Source organism: Micromys minutus (assembly GCF_963924665.1).
Source record: "Micromys minutus genome assembly, chromosome: 8".
NCBI lineage: Eukaryota > Metazoa > Chordata > Mammalia > Rodentia > Muridae > Micromys > Micromys minutus.
The window spans coordinates 28,749,453-28,768,427 of NC_137977.1; the positions used below are offsets into that span (position 1 = coordinate 28,749,453).

At 41.7% G+C, this 18,975-nt stretch overlaps 1 protein-coding gene across 1 annotated transcript in view; it reads left to right on the forward strand.

Annotated features, from left to right (window-relative positions):
- Positions 1-328: 328 nt before the first annotated feature.
- Positions 329-18,975, forward strand: part of SH3RF2 (SH3 domain containing ring finger 2) — a gene marked incomplete at its 5' end in the record, with an annotated part of 58,722 nt that continues 40,075 nt past the window's right edge. Inside the window, 4 exons of the mRNA XM_080920102.1 lie at positions 329-862; positions 5,765-6,034; positions 8,234-8,329; positions 15,004-15,327. Coding sequence (XP_080776228.1) covers positions 329-862; positions 5,765-6,034; positions 8,234-8,329; positions 15,004-15,327 — 1,224 coding nt within the window. The remainder of the gene's footprint in view (positions 863-5,764; positions 6,035-8,233; positions 8,330-15,003; positions 15,328-18,975) is intronic.

The window sequence follows — 18,975 nt, forward strand, 5'->3', positions numbered from 1 at the left end:
ATATCTTTCCCGGAAGGAAGAAAAGTAGGTTAGTCATTTACAAGCTTATATCAAATCTCTATTGCCCCCCATTTGATTTTGAAAAAGATGTTGCTTAAGTGAGCATCCGAAAACCTGGGAGGAAGGCTGGCTTCATAAAAAGTAAGATGCAGCTACAGAAAGAGGAAACGCTCAGGCCTGGGTTCTGGGGTATTCGTTTTCAACACCCTCCATATGTCTGATAACAGGTAAACTACAAAGTTTATTTTGAGAACCATAAGCCTAATGGTTAAGACCCTGGGCTTAAAAAGTGTCCTATGATTCGGACCGAGGAAATAACAACAGTGTAATGAGCAATTATGAAGCCTACAAGTCCTCCACAGGAGCCACGGGAGACAGGCCGACAGCAACGAAAGCAGCTTTGCAGTCCCAGTACGAGGGTCACTTTGTTGCAGCCAGTTTAAGTAATCAGAAGGCCGGAACCTCTACTGCTGGGGCAAGTGGATGGACTAGCGCAGGAAGCTCGAGCTCTGTGCCAACTAATTCAGCACCACAGGGCCACAACAGTCCTGACAACCCCATCACCAGCTCTGGGGATATCAGTAGTGCCCCAGTGGCCTACCCTTTAATAGGAGCCCAAGGAGTCAACAGCACAGCTTCGGGGAGTCACAGTGAAGGGATTGGGGGTGACAATGGAAGAGAGAGAGATACTGAGAACCGGGTGGTGGCCGTCATACTGATGGCCACCGACATGGCGAGACCAGGCATGGAGGAAGTGCCAGCAGACAAAAAGAGAGCCAGGGTGCAAATGATAGCAGGAATGGAGAAAGCAGGAGAGAAGGTTTTAATCGTGAAAACAAGATGGACCCCAAGGTGGACAGCAGTAGGATGGACAAAGTGGACAGCAAGACAGATAAGACACCTGGTGGCTTTGCCATTCCAAACACAAGAAAGGCCAAAGGGATAGTTAGAGGGTGTGTGAGAATCAGCGTGGTCAGTTGTCTCAAATTTTATTTTTAGAAAGATTTTGGTAATGAAGTGTCTCAGGGCTGGGTCAGGGCCTGAGATATGCAGACCCCCTGCCCTTGGTGGAGAACTGGAGCGAGGAGATAGTATACCTTCATCTGGTGTTCATTCAGATGTTTTCTTGGGAACCTGAGTCGGCCCTAGAAAGCAGAGAACTGGGAGGCTTTTCTTTTTGCTCTGGGTTTGTTTTAAGGAGAGTAAGTAGAAAATACTTGGGAAGAAGGGGCCTTTTAGGACACAAAAATTTACTCTAGGATTATAATCACTTATATTTCTTTACGAAAATGTCACCTTCCAAACATCTATAAATTGGATTTTTTTTTCTTACCTGTGGCCAGGCAGTCTTTTTTTAGAGTTGGCTTCTGAAAACCCAACTTTCTGACCTGTTGGGGATGCTTGGGAAGCAGTTAGGTGCTTTCAGATCTTTGCAGGGAAGATACCTGATATGGCTCAGGTTCCCCAGACTTTGTTTCCAGCCCTGAGACATGTAGGGAAAGACAGCCTCCCAGACACAGGCTTTGAAAGCCCAAGCCATTAGGACTGAAGGAATGATCCTCCTGGAAGGATTCCGGGATTATCCAGGCCTGGAGTACTGCTAAATTCGCCATTTAAAACCAACCCCAACAGAAGCTTTCAAAGAGTCTATTTTATTGTTTTGTCTTTCTAACTTGCCCTAATAGTAGAAAAGGTTTTTTGCTGAAATGATTCTGATTTTTGTTCTATCTTGTTTATAAAAGGAAAAGAAATATACAAAAAACAAAAAAACAAAAATAAAAAACAAAAGTCTAGATCCTGAATCTACCACCACCTCACTTTGTATATTTGGGCAACTTTTAACTCCTATGACTTGAAATTTTCTAAGTTTTGAAATTTGAATTTATATATACACTTCAAAGGTTGCTGTAAGAATTAAATAAAATACACTATGGAATAATGGTAGTGGTATATATGAAAAATAATATTAACCCATATATATAATATATAATATATAATATATAATATATAATATATAATATATAATATATAATATATAATATAATATATATATATATTAACATCATTGTGTAAAGGACTTTGATTCTCTTTTCTTTATCATTTCATTCTTTTCTTTTTATAAATAAAAAAGGATAAACATCAAAATAAAAGTATATGTATGGAAGTAGTCCAAGGACACATGGAAGGATCTTTCCCCGTTTAGAAGTAGCCTTCATCCTTGTTATTTAAGATGGCAGTCAGAGCTCCAGGTGCATCCCACACAACAAGGTGGAGCCAGGGAAGAGAAGACAGTCTTCTTCAGAAGGACCTTTCTGAAAGGTTTCTACTCCATGGACTAGAACTCAGCAGCTAGGAAGACTCAAAGTGTGGTCAGCCAGTATTCCATGTAGTCATGTGCCCAGAAAAAATGTGGCCCATGTTATAGTGGGAAATTAGAGAGAAGGAGTTTAGAAGGACAGGTGTTGACCGTTGGTATCTCCAACCCAGGATGCCTCCCAGGCTTAGGTTTTTCCTGGGCATCCTCTGACCTCATCCCTCTGCATGCTAGTTTCTCACAGTGTCTCCCTCAGCACAGGTCACAGTCACTTATCCTACTAAGTTTCATTTTCTTCCCATAGCTCCATCCATCACCAATAAGCTTTACCCCATTCTTTTTTCTCCCAGGTTTGTCTGATTTTAATAGGTAACACAATCATTTTATTATAAACGTTTAAAAACCAGAACTAAACATTTATGGGGGAAACACTGTTTTTCTTAGAAATAATCTGTGTTATGATGTTTAGACAATAACATTTTCCAAAGCACTAAAGCTAATACGTGGTGATAATCTAGTCCACAGGCCTGTCTGGCGTCTATTACACTGAACAGCATATTTAGCGATCCATGCTAAAAGATCAATATCAGCTTTAATGACTTCAGAGCTCTCACCATGTGGATGTGTGTCATACTTTACTGAACCACTTCCATGGGCCTTGCTCACTTACTCTCTGGTTTCCCCAGGGTGAGATGTTTTCTTGTAATTCTCTAAGCCCCAAGCTTTCCTTACAATATCCATAGCCCCGTTATCCATTGCCAAGGGCATGTGAGTACTTCTCTTTACAAAGTGCTTGGAATTGTATTTTCAAATGAGCATTGTAGAATCAAAAAAAAATGCTGGAAGATCTGAATTAAATTTTTCCGACTTCCCTAGGGACAGCAGGGAACTGTTTCATCCCACTGCTTAGAAAAACACAAGTATCTCTGGTGAGAGAAAGGCGTTTGCTGAAACCTGAGTTGTTAGAACTTTCAGTGTACCAAGGCAACCTCAAATAAAACCATATCGAGATGATTCCTGTGTGGAGAAGACAATTTCAGTGGTGGGGTGCGGGGTGGGAAACATTTGAATGTATTAATTATTTAGACAGACAACTGATCTGACAAATGATGGTTCTCGAGCTGATTTTTATTCAAAAGCTATGATTGATTCCTGACTAATTGTTTCCTTGTCTCAGTTGAGTTTCCTAACGATCCAGATGCTCATGAGGTCTACAGTTCTGAAGAAAGCTGTAGACAAATTGAGCCGCAGTACCCTCACAACCCACTTCCTATTTGCAGGTGGTTTCCATTTCCATTTTCTTCCCATCAGTGCTGAGGAGTAGGTAGAACTGTTGTCATTAGTTCGCCATTATACATGATACTAATAAAGGAAGACATTCACTGAGCACATATTATATTCTAGGCAAGATGTTCAATGCATTATGGATACTATTTATTGCTCGCAAAAGCCCTAATGAGGTAGACATTCTACTAACATCCTATTTTATACATGAGCATAGTTCAAAAAATATTAAACAACCCTAAATCATGTAAGGAGAAAGAGGTACAACCAGAATGCAAAATCAGTATGGAGACAGAAAGAATCATTGACTCGCTGTACTGGCTGGTTTTATGTCAACTTGATACAAGCTAAAGTCATCTAGGAGGAGCAAACCTCAATTGAGAAAATGCCTCTGTAATATCAGGGCTGTAAGTAAGCCTGTAGGACATTTCCTTAATTAGTGACTGATGTTAGAAGGCTCAGCTCACTGTGGGTGGTGCCACCTGAGTTGGTGGCCCTGAATTCTATAAGAAAGCAGGCTGAGTAAGCACAAAGAGCAAGACAATAAGCAGCATCCCTCCATGGCCTCTGCATCAGCTTCTGCCTCCAGATTCCTGCCCTGCTTGAGTTCCTGTCCTGACTTCTTCAATAATGAACAGTGATATGGAAGCATAAACCAAAGGGCTTATACATTTTAATCCCCAAGTTGCATTCGGTCAAGATGTTTCATCACAGCAATAGTAACTCTGACTAAGACATTCACTCAAAGTCACAAAGTTGTGTGTCAATCCTAACCCATACTCCCAGTATCAGGATTAACAACAAAAACACTCAGGTGTCCCAGGCTCAGAACTAGTGATTGCTGATACTTACCATTTCCCAACTGTGTCACCTTATGCAACTTAGCAAACCACGGTCTGTCAGCTTCATCAGTAAATTGGATGGTGAACTTCTGTCTCAAACAGTTACTCTGTTGTTTCCATTTCCTAGATACTATAAGCAGTGATGTCCTGCAACTGAAGTTTGCATAACACTGTGGAAGAGGGGCAGAAAGATTATGAGAGCCAGGAGATCAGGGAGTTTGCTGTAAAACTATGTCTCCTAGTAATATCAGAAGCTATTTCCATGAGGTTTCACCAACATGCTATCCCAGTGAAAGCTGATCAAGGATGATACCATTAGTTTTTCCAAATACCTTTATAGTGAGATAAAAGATACCTGCATATAAACACTGATTTAAAATTCTTTCGTATATATTTATTGAATATATATTCAATAAAGTGCTATAAATAAATGGAAACAATCAACTATAGCCACATTCCAAATCAAAGTATAAAATTAAGGTGCTGCTAAGGTAGATGGAGAAAAGCCCATGAGACCTCAGTCCTACACAAGGAATTACAGCCAACTGAGTAAACCTGGGAACATGAGAGGCAGTGCTTCCCAGATCAGAGCATAACAGTTGATTGTCCACTGCCAGTCATCCCTGAAAGCATACAAGTAACATCATATAAACTGAGCAGGTTGTATTTGCAGATATATGTGTACATGCATGTACATATAAGGATGCGATAACAATTGGAAAAGGTAGAAGCTACAAATTTGAAGGAGAGTGGAGAAATGAACATGAGAGTATTTAAAAGGAGGAAGGCAGAGAAAATTATAATTTTATTATAGCCTTAAAACTTTTTTTTAAATTGTCAAAAAAAAAGTTACTATGACAGTTGCTGTTAATCTACAATTTGACAGGATCTAGAATCCTCTAAGAAAAGAACAGCAGATACTGAGCATGCATATGGGGGGGCTGCTTAGTTGTGAGCAGGACAATTACTTAGAAAGATGGAGATCCTGGGCTGTGCAAAATGGGGAAAGAGAGCTGAGCAAATTAGAAGCAGTCACTGTTTCTTGACCAAAGCTGTGACATGAGCATCTGCTTCAAGCTTCTGATGCCATGGCTTCTGCCTTCTTCATGGGCACCTTGAACTGTGAACCAACATAAACTCTTTCTCCCTATAATTGATTTTTATCCATGTACCTCAGCACAGAACAGGAAGAGAAACTAAAACAACTATTTACATTACATGAGACAAATGGTCCACACACAGCCATCACTAGTAGTTGGTATGAGACATTTCATCCCTCCACCCCTAAGCTCAATTCCTATTTTCTGACCTGTGTCACTTACAGGTGCCTCGAGCCAAGGCCTTGTGCAACTACAGAGGGAAGAATCCTGGTGACCTGAAGTTTAATAAAGGAGATGTCATCCTCCTTCGAAGACAGCTTGATGAGAACTGGTACCAGGGGGAGATCAATGGGGTCAGTGGGATCTTCCCAGCCAACTCTGTGGAAGTCATCAAGCAGCTGCCTCAGCCGCCCCCACTCTGCAGAGCCCTCTACAACTTTGACCTTCGAGACAAGGATAAGAGTGAGAATCAGGATTGCCTGACCTTCCTCAAGGTAAGAATCACAGACCACATACAGACTGTGGCAAAACCCAGAGTCCATTGTTTAATACTTGATGATTCTTAAGAGTATGCATTTTACATCTGAATGCATATGTATATGTGCACAAATATAGGTATATAATTTCAACTATGGTCAATGTTCTATTGCTGTAAAGAGACACTAAAACCATGGTAACACAAAAGAAAACATTTAATTGGAATTTCAGCTGTGTTTTCAGAGGCTGTTCAAATCTCATAGAAACCTGAGTTTGGGGTAACTTTATTCTTTTCTTGTATGACAGGATAAGATGTAAACTCATAAAGTGGTGCTATTATAATTCCTCAGTAAAAGTCCTTTGTAAAGTATTTGTGTCTTACTATTATGAGAAATGAGATTTTACTTTGGATTCATTCTAACTAAATCATCTCACTGACCTGCATAATCTGAAATGATGATTGTCTTTATTTGTTTGGTTCTGCAGAGAAGTCTCAGCAGGGTCATTCTGATACCTGAACTCCAGAGTTTACACTTAGATGACAGTTAGAGAAAGTCCAATGTCATAAGCATTTACTGAGTGTCAACTGTTTAGCACACACTAGACACTGAGTTCTGAGGAAGACATGGCAGGGAACAACATCTGCTTCCCCAACCTCTCTAGGGATTTGCAAACAGAGACACATATACCACACACTCCATCATTTTGTAAACCCATTATTTGACAATTTCTTTTAAACATATTTTAATCTATTTTCATTTTATGTAGATGAGTATTTTGCCCGTGGGCATGCACGTGTACCATGTGTGTGCCTGGTACCTGTGGAAACCAGAAGAAGGCATCGTCTCTCTATAACTTGATTTAGAGATGTTTATTAACCACTGTGTGGGTGCCGGGAACCAAACCTGGGTCCCCTGCAAGAGCAAGTGCTCTTAACCACTAAGTCATCACTCCAGCTCCCCAACGGGCAATTCAGTCACTTAGAACAGTAATGAAGCAATATCCCTCCTGCCACTGACACATGCACATCAATGAAAAAATATGATATCAGAAAATTTTGTCCATTGGAACACTGAAGCTTCATTAGAAAAATCTAAACTCAGATAGTCCTAAACCCAGTACATCCAAAGTCAACCAAAGATCTTCCCTCTGGTAAATGTAGTGGCATGTATTTGTATCTGGAATCTCAGCATTTGGAATACTGAGGCAGGCTCAGTGAAACCAGCCTGGGCAAAAGAGAAAACAAAAAGATGGTGTGGTGGCTAGGGAGATGGCTCAGGAGCTAAAAGTACTTCGCTGCCCTGAGTGCTCAAGTTCAATCCATAAACCACAGGGTTCAGAGAGAGAAACAACTCTCACAAATTGCCCTCTGACCTCCATACACACCATGGTACATGTCACACACATAGGTGGGAAAGGAACAAAAAGTGTTCCTATTGAAGTATTAAGTATGACGTCATCTGTATGTAGACGAAGTAAGTGGACAATATCAGAGTTCAGAGGTCATGATGCTTGAGTGTAGGAAAAGGCACAAAGGAGATGTAGAGTTTTCTATTTTAATCCGGGTAGGGGTTGTGGCTATGGTTGATTGTTCCAGCTGATTTCCAAGATTTATGAACTTTATTGAAAGCATATGTGTGTCTTGAAAGGGATTTAAATCAATATTTATATGTATATATCTTTTATCTTCCTACAAAAGCATCTAGAAAAATAGTCATCCACGCTATTAGATAGCGTGGGTAGAATCCACTTATTTTTCTTATCAACATTTTAAATGTTTCTGCAACTTTATATATAATCTATTGTAGTTGGAAACATTTAAGTGAAAGCTGCTTCATTTTGATGTATTAAAATTGAGTTGGTTTTGGAAAGTCTTCAAAATGTGGATGAACAACATTCCACTTCACGAAGCTAGAGCAATATCACCTATGGCTTCCTCCTTGGCTTCTCCATATGATTAATTTAAATGAAAACCACAGACTATGCTAGCAATTGGAGTACTCGATTGTTCCTATCAGTACCATTGATCCTCAAATCACTTCCATTCCTCTTGAAAATCTCGGTGACCCAAACTCTACCCTTTATAATACCAGAAATATTTCCCACACCACCTACTCAAGAGCTCACCCTTTGTTCCTTGCTTCAAACTGATCTCCAAGGAAGGTTTTATCACCTGAAAGTAGAGGGCAGAGCTGATGGGAGGCCTTCTCTTTCAGGATGACGTCATCACAGTCATCAGCCGAGTGGATGAGAACTGGGCAGAAGGAAAACTCGGAGATAAAGTGGGCATCTTCCCCATCTTGTTTGTAGAGGTACGTGATTCTCCCATCTGAGTTTGCTCAAAAGGTTCTGTATGCCCGTGATGCCTGAGAGAAATGCTTATTTAACATGAGGCTTAAAACTTACTAGAGCCTCTGAAGAGGCTCATTCTACACAGTGACCCCCGCCCCCCATTTTGGTGAAAGTGGAGGAATGGGTCTTTTCTATTCTGTTTCTTGGAATGTCAAGTGGTGAGTTTCTCACATCAAACTGAAAATTCACCTACAAACAAAAAAAAAAAAAAAAGTGTGCACCACTTTATGTTAACAATTGCACATTTGAAGACTGTTTATAAGGAAATAGTTAAACACAAAACATACAAAATGCTCACTGTAGATTGTACGCAGCATTGAAAATGTGGAAATGAGCAAAACAACCAACAGTAAGCACTCACTGTGACGGAGGGACAATGTCTCACTGTGTAGACCAGGCTAGACTCAAACTCAGACCAGGCTAGACTCAAACTCACAGAGATTTACCTGCTTCTGCTAGGATTAAAGGTGTGTGCCACCATGCCTGGCCTACTCTTAATTAGGGTGCTAGGAAAAAAATTATATATAACATTTAAAATGTTAAAAAATATACCGTAGAGCACTTGATATTATGAGAAAATATATGACTTACCGTTGAATTGAAAATGAATTAAATGAGTGTAGATTTCCAAGTCCTCAAGATGAGAAAGTGCTGGTATCTGTCTGTCCATAACAATGTGCATATACTTGATACTGCTGAGCCAGGCACCTAAATCAACGAAGCTGTGTCACATGTGTTTTCTACCACAATAAAATAAAGTTGAACTAAGTTGAAAGTAGCTCTACAAATGTGTTTGTGCATAAAGTGTGCAAGGGGCTGCAATAACATGCACCAACATGTACTAACACATTGGGAGTAGTGACCACTAGACTAGGCTAAAATTCCAGATGGAAACCAGAGACTGACACAGAGTGTCTTCCTCTACAGCCCTCCACAGTATTTTTTGAGAGTCTTTCAAAGAACGTGGAGCTTACTGTTTGATGATACTGGTCCACAGGATCTTCCTGCCTCCGTACCCTCCCCCACACCCAGCACTGGGGCTTCAGGCACGTGCTACCAAAGCCTTTATGCAGGGTCTGAGCTCCAAACACAGGTCCTCATTTTTGCATAACAAACAGTTTGCCTACTGAGCTCATTCCCCAGCCTTACTTCTGTGGGGAGGAAAAACCCCAACTTAAAAAAGCAAGCTGGGTTATTCATTTCTCTAGTGTCATTATCTAACCTCTAGTCTCTAACCTCATTAGCCACAAGCCTCACCCTAGCTCGAAGCAAGTCACTGCAAACTCAAGAGAGTTTTCATTGTCTAACTGCATTTACTGGGTGCTTACTATGCATAAAAGTATTAAAAGTGAGTATGGGAGAGCTATAAAAGAAGGACAAGGTAGTGGCCCCACCCTCCAGGAGGGTGGTGGAACAGAATTGAGGTCGAATTGGGAAGAAGCCAATTCTTCCATGCAAGAAAGCCAAAGCAAGTTGTGCAATGAAGGGTGTCTCCTAAGCATTGTCCAGCTTTCAAGGAGATGGGTATTTCCTTCACTCAGCCAGTCAAAGCAACATCGGAGGGAAGGGTGGAGGAAGAGCCATACAGAACGGCTGTGCTTCTAGTGTGTGCACCCAAAGGTACCCTCATTCCTCGAGCCTTTCTCTTCCTGGCACGATTACCTTGTGCTTCCTGTCTGTTCAAATTTTACTCATTTCATGAGGCTCTACTGGGGGGAGGGTCCAGAGAAATGTCAGCAGCCAGGTGAGCGTTGATTGATGTCTGTCTTCTCTGAACACATGTTGATCAGGCTTTACAAGCCAGCTAACACAGAACAAGGCTCTCCATAAAAAATGAGTTTGCCCAGTTTATGTAAGGCCCTGAGATCCCATAACAATGCAGCAAATTTTAAAGCATTAAAATGAATAAATGAAGATCTATCTGAAGGTGGTTAGAAAACAGGTAAATAAGCCACTCACTCTGACCCTGTCCGGTGCGCTCACTTATTTAATCATTCATTGGCACCTGCTCTATCAGGTTCTTCAATAAGTTCTAAAGATGCAGGATAGATATGGGTCCCTAATCCTGGAGGTCATGGAGTCCAGCACTCGGGTAATGAATTACAGGGATGATGGATGATGTAAAGAATAGGATAAGGGAACCGTTAGGGGGTTGTGATGCGCGGCTTCATCAGGGAGGTCAGCAAACCCAATCTGAGCTGACTGAAAAGCAATTAAGGTTAGGTGTGTATGAATGGAGGAAAAAGCAACTGGGGACATAGAAGTAGCACCAGAAGGACCCAGAGATGACTAGATCCCAAGCCAAGCTGCCAAGCCAAAGGAGTAAATTGTAGTAAATTATGAACCATTTTATGAACAGACAGAAAAGGTTAGATAATGCTGTCATACTAAACAGTCCCAGTGTCTCAGTGGCTTAACAAAGAAAATGGTGTTTCCTACCCAAAATGTATGTTCAGCACAGGATGCTGAGTGGCTCTCTTCACAGCCACCTGAGAACGGACACTAACAAAGCTGAGCCATCTTTTAGCTGCAACTTCTGGAGCATGTGTCCTTCCTGGTTTCTGTGGGAGGGGAGAATGAGTGGTCGAGGCCTCTGAAGTACCACTGCCCACATTCACTCACTGCCCATTGGCCTGAACCAGTCACATGACTCCAAGTCAGCAGAGGAAAGGGGACCATGTGGATACATGGAGGAGACTCTCTCCATCTACTATACTAAACTTAGGTCTAACACAGAGATTCACAGAAGCCATAGAAGGTTCTTAGGAAAGCAGTGAGTTGATCTGGCTTGTCCTGTTTTGTTTGACTGTCATTTTTCAGTAGGTTGGTTAGTGGGAGTTGATCTGTTTATTCTGTTATCAGACAGGGTCTCATTGTTTATTCCAGGCTGGCCTGAAACTGAATGTATATATAGTACAGGCCAGCCTTTACCTTCTTCTGCTTCCCAAATGCTCTGATGTGAGCTGCCAGACCCAGACTTAGATTTCCAGGATACAGTGGAGAAAAAAATTCAAAAAACCAGAGAAAATCATGGAAGGACTAATGAGCAGGCTGCTGGATGTCTGCATGGCTCAGTTAGGAAAGGACGCAACTTTGCTAGACTGGAAATGAGTTAACAAGTTCAAATCCTGCCTCTTATGAGAACCTTAGGAACTGCAGAGGTGGACGTCAAAGGTCATGGGAAAGCAGCCTGGGGTATCTTCAGTCTATGCCTTGTGTGCCTAGGTCAGTGGCGGGCCCATTTGCTAAGTGGAAGCAGGGAAGATGTTCGGAGACAAAGCTAACTCTCCCAGGACCTGCATTTGGAACCTAAGCAAACACAAGAAGGGGGAGACTTTGGCCTGAACCCCTGCAGAATTTTGAGATGCTTCTTCATAGCTCTGGGGTGAAGGGTTAGGCATTTATTTTATCACACGTTTCTGAAAAAAATTTTTTTCAAAAACTTCTGTATTTAATGATTATTTGTTTGTATAATCTCACTACAAATTTACCTCTAAAATTAGTAATTACGAGATTCCCTCAAAATTATCATTAAAAGTAGCCATTGCTTTACTTGTTCTGATAATTGCTAGGAGAGGGAAGAAGATAATCAAGTGGTTTGTCTAATTGGGGACCTACTTTTCAAATGTTACTTTGAATTAAAAATTGAGTTTTTAAAGCAGTATTTAAAAAGTTTTGACTCCGGTAATTTCACTAAGACCAGGGTGTACTGAGAACAGTTTGCATTGACAGCCCCACGAAGAGCAATTGAAGACAGCTTTTTTAAAATGAGGATAACAGGGAATTTTGTGTGCATAAATAAGACTTTCTGCCTGTTAACGCGTCATTTGATTTATTGAACGGCACCTGCACAAAGGGGTGGTAAAACAGAAGCCAAGCTTCTGCCCACTCTTGCCGTAGAGCAGCCTCAGTCTGTGAGCCTCATCAGGCCCAATGAACTTCAAGGATCTTATTTCAAATGAGTCCCGCAGTCCTTTTCCCGAGAAGCTATCAATCACGCAGGTGGAGGTCAGACCAGAAGCAGTCTCGTGAGGCCCTTTGTTTGGTGTTGCTGATAAAAATAAATAAATAAGTTTAAAAGGTAACGGTGGTGCCCACCTGGAGCCGGAACGAGCAGGACAAATAAAAAAAGAATTAATTCATGTCGTTAGAGCCGCAGAGGGCAGTAAGGAACATCACTCATTCTATCTGAAAGGCATCAGTTGTCCAGCAGTTGTCCTCTTCCCGTGCGAACCATGGAGGGGCAGATGCTGTGAGGCCTTGCAAGGCCTTGTCCTTAGTCCTTGCAGGCTACCATGCCCGAACAAGATGGCTATCTTACTAATTGATAATCACGTCTCGTCAGCATGTCTGTATAACATTAATAATGAGATTTTCATTTATATGGAGTAATATCTCTTTGCTTTCTTATGTATCCAGACCTCTGTTTTGGCAAACATGTATAATTATGTTCACACACTACAGTCAGTATAAAGAAGAGTTCCAACATGTCCCCTGCATATCCCTCATCCGGCACCCCCCTGTGTGTTCCTTCTCAGACTCTCAATACCTAGGAACCGATCTATTTTCTGCTCCTATGGCTTTCTTTTTCTAGTGTTCTATAAATGGAACACCATAGAACAGAGCTTCATGAGCTTGGCTTCTTTTGTGTAGCTTAGCACAGCTGAGATTCATCTGTGTCCGTAGCTCCCTTTTCTATTAGTGAGCTGTGTCCTGAAGCACGGTCGTTCCAGAGATAGTATCTTCAACATTTAAAGACCGGGGAAGACAGTTCATCTGTAACGTCTTACCATTGTGAGGACCTGAGTTCAATCCCAGGACCCAAGTTTAAAAAAAAAAATAAATAAATAAAGCCACTTTATTGTCCTAGCACTGGGGGGGTGGAGACAGGTGGATCCGGGGAACTCGGTGGCCAGCCAGCCCGCCTCATTGGCAAATCCAGGCCACTGAGAAACCCTGCCTAAAAAAATCCAAGATGGCCACCTCCTAAGGAACAACAGCCAAGGGTAACCTCTGGCCTCCACACGCACATATGCACATATGCAAATCATCAATCGGCAGTAAATGACTTGGAGGTTGTTTCCTGCTATTGGCAACTCTGAATACAACTGTGGTTTGAGCATACATTTTTCTCTCTTCGAGTAATTACCCAGAAGTGGGATTGCTGGATCCGATGCTAAGTATGTGTTTAGCTATGAGAAACTGCCAAGCCGTAACACGAGCTTTAAAAAGGCATAAATCAGACCGTGTCACTCCTCTTCCCAGATCCTGCCAGGAGCTTCCTGTTACACTGAAAATAAGTCAAAGCCGCCTGAGTCCTTGTGCAATCAGGCTCCTGCCAAGCCTGCGGCCGCCTCTCCCAGTCTCCTCACCTGTTCCTTTCCATCCTTCTCTGCCTCGTCCTGCCCGGCCTGTTCACATCCTCTTCTCCACACAACCAGCGCTTTCTCATCGATAGTCTCAGCTTAAATGTCGCGTCCTTCAAGGCGCTTCCTTGATCCTCCCCCCAACCAAATGAAAGTCGACACTTTCCCCGACACTAAACTTGTTTCTCAGTTTACAGATGAGCTCTGTCATTTGTGGACCTCATCTTTCTTATCTTTGAAATGGATTTTTTTTAAGTGCACTTGGTGAGCCCCAAGCCAGCTAAAGACCCTTCCTGAAGATACAAGGGGGATCGCCTCTGAGGAATGACAGCGGAATTTGACCTCTGCCCTTTATACATATGTACACATGTGTATGTGCGTACACACATGCAGGTATGTTGAAAGTCATACACAGGTCGACACAAATATGAACATAATAACATGCCTCCCCTACTTGATGAGTCCTGCACAATATGGAGAGACTTTTCGGACAAGAATCACCTCTTCTTCATTTTCTGTCTTAGCTATTTTAAACCTCTGCACATTGTCATTTTAAACGTTCTTAAATGGGAAAACTTTTTTTTACCTCTCTAGTTAAATTTCTAAATTAGAATGAGGCGTGTGGCTTTGGAGAGCCATTGGTGACTATTGTGATGATAGGAATTTATCCAATCATCCTGAGACTGAAGCGTTAATTCATAGGAACCCTCACTGCTTTCAACTGATTTCACATTTCCAAAGGCTATGAGTCCCGACGGTCCCTTAATAGAATGAGCAGGATGGCGGTGAAGGCTACAGTGACACAGCAATACAGCACGGGGCTGGCTGGCACCAGATCAGACAAGCCGTTTGTTACATTTTCAGAAATTGTGCTAGCCAGCCTCTAAACCATTGGTTTGTCAATAACACTGCACGCCAGGGTTTTTCCATCCTTTCTTGGTTTTGTTTTTTTCTTCTTTCTTTTCCTAGCTAATTAACCAGAACAAGTATTTTAGAGACAAAGAACAGGAAAGGTAAGTGAAGAGATGGCAGTATTCAAAATAGAAGCAGGATGAGCAGAAAGATGGAGTCAAGGTCCTAGCTGTGTGTGTGCTCTGTCTCAAACACCAAATGTACGAACTTCAAATGGGTAAGAGATGTAGCTTGTTATTATACTGACCAAAGGATGGCCTACCAAGCCAGTGACTGAGAAGATAGCATCAGCTGCCAATGAGCATGACACTTACTACTATGTCAGAGAGAGTAACTCTCATCTCTCCTCTTTGCAGCCAAACCTCTCTGCAAGACACCTCCTAGAGAAGAACAAAGGGCATCAGTTATCACGCACAAAAAACCTGTCCCTGATGTCCACCCCATCTAGAGGCAAAGCCGCCAACACATCCACTCTCCGAAAGAGCCCAGGGTCCAGGAGGAAAGGATCTGGGCAGTTGTCCATGACTACAGCTTTGAACACACTCAACCGAATGGCCCATTCTCCTGAAGGACACCAGATGGTGGAAATCAGCACCCCAATGCTCATCAGCTCTACCAGTCCCTCTATGCTCACACAGCATGGGGACAAGGCAGACTTCCCTACCAGCTCTTCAGGACAGGTAGGGAGTAAATCCATGGGCACCGGGGTGCTAGGCAAGAAAGCTTCACCGTGTCCCAAGCACTGTTGGATGCTAAGTACCTAGCAGGCACTCAGAACGCATGGATATTACCTAAAGCCATGTGCACGCTCATCAAATGTTTGTGATCTCATTCTATCCTTAAGCATCTCACAAGTTGCGAATGATTATTATTAATCCCTACTTTACAGGTAAGAAAACAGAGAGTTCAAAGGGTTAAACAACTTGCCCAAATACGCAGATACTCTTCCCTTTTCTGTCCTGGGGTGAGCATGGTTACCTACTCATCAGAAAACTTTCCTCCAAGGAGATGTTAGCAGCCATTTTCCAGACAGGGTTTTGGGATTATAGGTCACGTCTTCTGTAATAGTCTGGACGTCACATAGGAAGAAACTAGGACCTGTGGGGTAGCAGGTGTTCTCCAGATGATGATATGATTTGTGGGTCTAATGCCCATTTCTACATTTTTTTTCTTTTTGGCCAAAGATAAGAGGACAGATGAGGGCTGCTCTCTCAGACTTAGTACAATAGCTAAGTCTCATTTGTCACTTTATTTAGTGCAAGCCCTTTACTGAAAAGATGATTAAAAATTTCAAGATGGCAACAGCAGCGGATTAAATCAAGTGATGGCCCCGCATGACTACACAAGTCACACAGCCATGGGGCCAGCGTGGATGCTTTCACAGTGGGCACCTAGTGAGGTAATGGGCATAAAGCACTTGCTGTAAGGATGTCTACACATGCTCAGCTCCCGGTCATCACTGGCTCTCCGTACTGTGTTATTAGCCCTGCTCACTGAGATGCTGAGAAGAGATAAGCCAAGGTGAGCCGTAGCAACTCAGAAGCTAAAGTATTTCTGACAGCATGTGGCTATTTAGGCTGAAGGGCACTTTAAAAGATGAAGGAGTAGAAGACGTATGAGCAAGGTAATTAAGGAGAACGCTGCGTCAGGTGCTCAGCTTAAAACAGTCTCTGGAACCATGCGGGTGGCAACTTGAAAGGACAAACTTCAACTTGCGCTGATGTCTTTCTTTCTTTTTAAGAAGCTGTAAATCTTGTTTTTGAACATGAATGTCTACCTCGGGATTAAATGGCTTAATTGGACTTTAATCCCTTTATAACAAGACACAGAAGAAGGAGACAGTCAAGGGCTCCTCAAAGACCTGTGTGCTGGTCTGAAAGGAAAACAATCACCTCTATTAACACTCTATCTCATACTACTGTCTGGGCTGCTAAGAGGGCAGTGTCTCATGTAACTGTACCCTCACCTACACTACACTACACACACATACCTCTCTCCCTCTCTCTCTCTCTCTCTCTCTCTCTCTCTCTCTCTCTCTCTCTCTCTCTCTCTTTCTCTCTTTCTCATATACTCTCTCTATATATACTCTTCTGACATTTAAAAACTTCTGGCATGTATTCTAGGCACATTTTTATGAACATATACATGCTTTATTTGGAGTTGTTCTATCACACACATACACAAACACATGAACACTCTAAAACAGGAACATGATGACTCACGTGAAGCCAAAAAGTCAGAGTTTCTAAAGGATTCTTTATATAGAGGCACGGGTATATAAACGCTGCCCACACTCTATAAAAATAAGCAAGCAAGCTCAGCCATGAGTTGGCTCCTCAAAACATGTATCTAAGAGACATGTTCTCTGTGCCTTTGAAATTTCTATTCCTGGGCGTTTACCTCATCTGCTGAGAGGATGAGCCAGAGTGAGAGAACACAAGTAGTACTCAAAACAGATCTTATTCCTTCCAAGTGTGCACAAAGAATGGTAATTCCAAACCACAGCGCTCACTGGCAATCACTGGGCAGTAGTGACAGCCCTTCATCAGTGCAATGCTTGTAAACACTGAATATTTCTGTATAGATGGCACAGGTACTGTGTTGTTAAAACATACCCAGAAACCCTACATACAATCTTTATCTCACTTCCTCTCTGTCTCTCTCTCTTTTTCCTCTGTCTCTGTCCCTCTCTCTCTTTCATTTCTTCTAATATCATTGAGAATCTCATTAAAAACCTGGGTTGGGCCTAGCCCACTAATTTCTCCCTACCTCCTCTTCCCATACCCTCACATAATGCTTATACCCAAGTGGGTGTTCAAAAATAATCAAATCAAATAATCAGTGGGTTTTTTTTTTTTACTTAAGTATCTGGGCAGGTAGAATGGATCTCTTGTATGTCTCACAGATTACTGTTACTCAACTAACAAATATCCAGAGTGAGTAGTGTGTACTCATATTGAGTGAAGTCCTGCTCCAAAAATAAGGCAGTAATAATCTAAAATATTTTGAAACCAATATGAGACAGATAGATGGATAAGTGATAGAGGCATAAACTGATGGATGGATGGATGGATAGATAGATAGATAGATAGATAGATTGATTGATTGATTGATAGATGATAGATGATTGATAGATGATAGATTGATTGATTGATAGAAGATAGGTGATTGATCGATGATAGATAGATAGATAGATAGATGATAGATAGATAGATAGATAGTCATATTATATGAATAGACACATAGATGGACAGACAGTGATATAGAATACTGACAGATACACGATAGACTCTGATAGGGCAGGTTCAGTCTCCAAATCCCTGCCTCTTCACCCTACAAATATGGTAGAACCTTTGTGGGAGAGTTATAAACTCCTTACATTATGGTAATTAAGAATCCAGATGAGAGATGTGTTGGCCAAGTTCACATAGTAGAGCCTGCCTGGACCTGAGTACTGTCTAGAGCTAAAACATAAGACTGTTATTTCACTATGCCATCAGAAAAGACCACCTGAGCATCACCACTGAGCCAGTGTAGTTTGCCTTAAGTTTCTATCCTCTCTGGTTGTCTTCATTGGTCTTTTTGACTACAAGGCTTTCCGCCGCTCTTCCCCGTATACCTCCCAGTAGGAAAACAAACACAAAACAAAATGCCCTGTCTCTTCTCTACCTAAAGGCTTTCATTTACTGCCACTTTGATCCTTATAAACTACCAGCTGTGTCCAATAATTCATGGTGTACTTTGCTAAGGTCATCAAGAATAAGTTGTTATCAAGGAATACACAATTTTGCAGAGATTCAAAACTCAATGGCTAACTATAGTAGAGACCGAACTCCCTAAAGCAAGATGAGGTTCGTGATGGCTCCCACACTGCCTTACATGGCATAAAAACCCAGAAATTATTAATACAAAAGAACAGGCTGAAAAACACATCCCAGTATTCCATAGGGTACTTCATGAATTGTTCCATGTGCTTTTCCATAGGGTGTTCCATAGGGTGTTTATTAGGATAGCAAGGTCTCGTCTCTGTTCTAGTTACACCCCTCAAGCATTGGTTACTCTCCCTAAATAAGGAAAAGAGAGAACAACCTTAGATTCTGTAGGAAGTTACTGCCTTGCTTCTAAGTTAAAAAATATCAGGTTTCTATTATGTTGTGTGGTAGCAACTATCTAAATCTTATAAGTGATATTAATTTTATGTTGACAGAAGAAAGGCATAAGGGTACATGTGTTACATAGACACGGAAAAATACCTATAAGGTATGATTCAATACAGATTAGATCATGCTGATTCCTAGTGAACACATGTGTAGACAGAACATGCACGC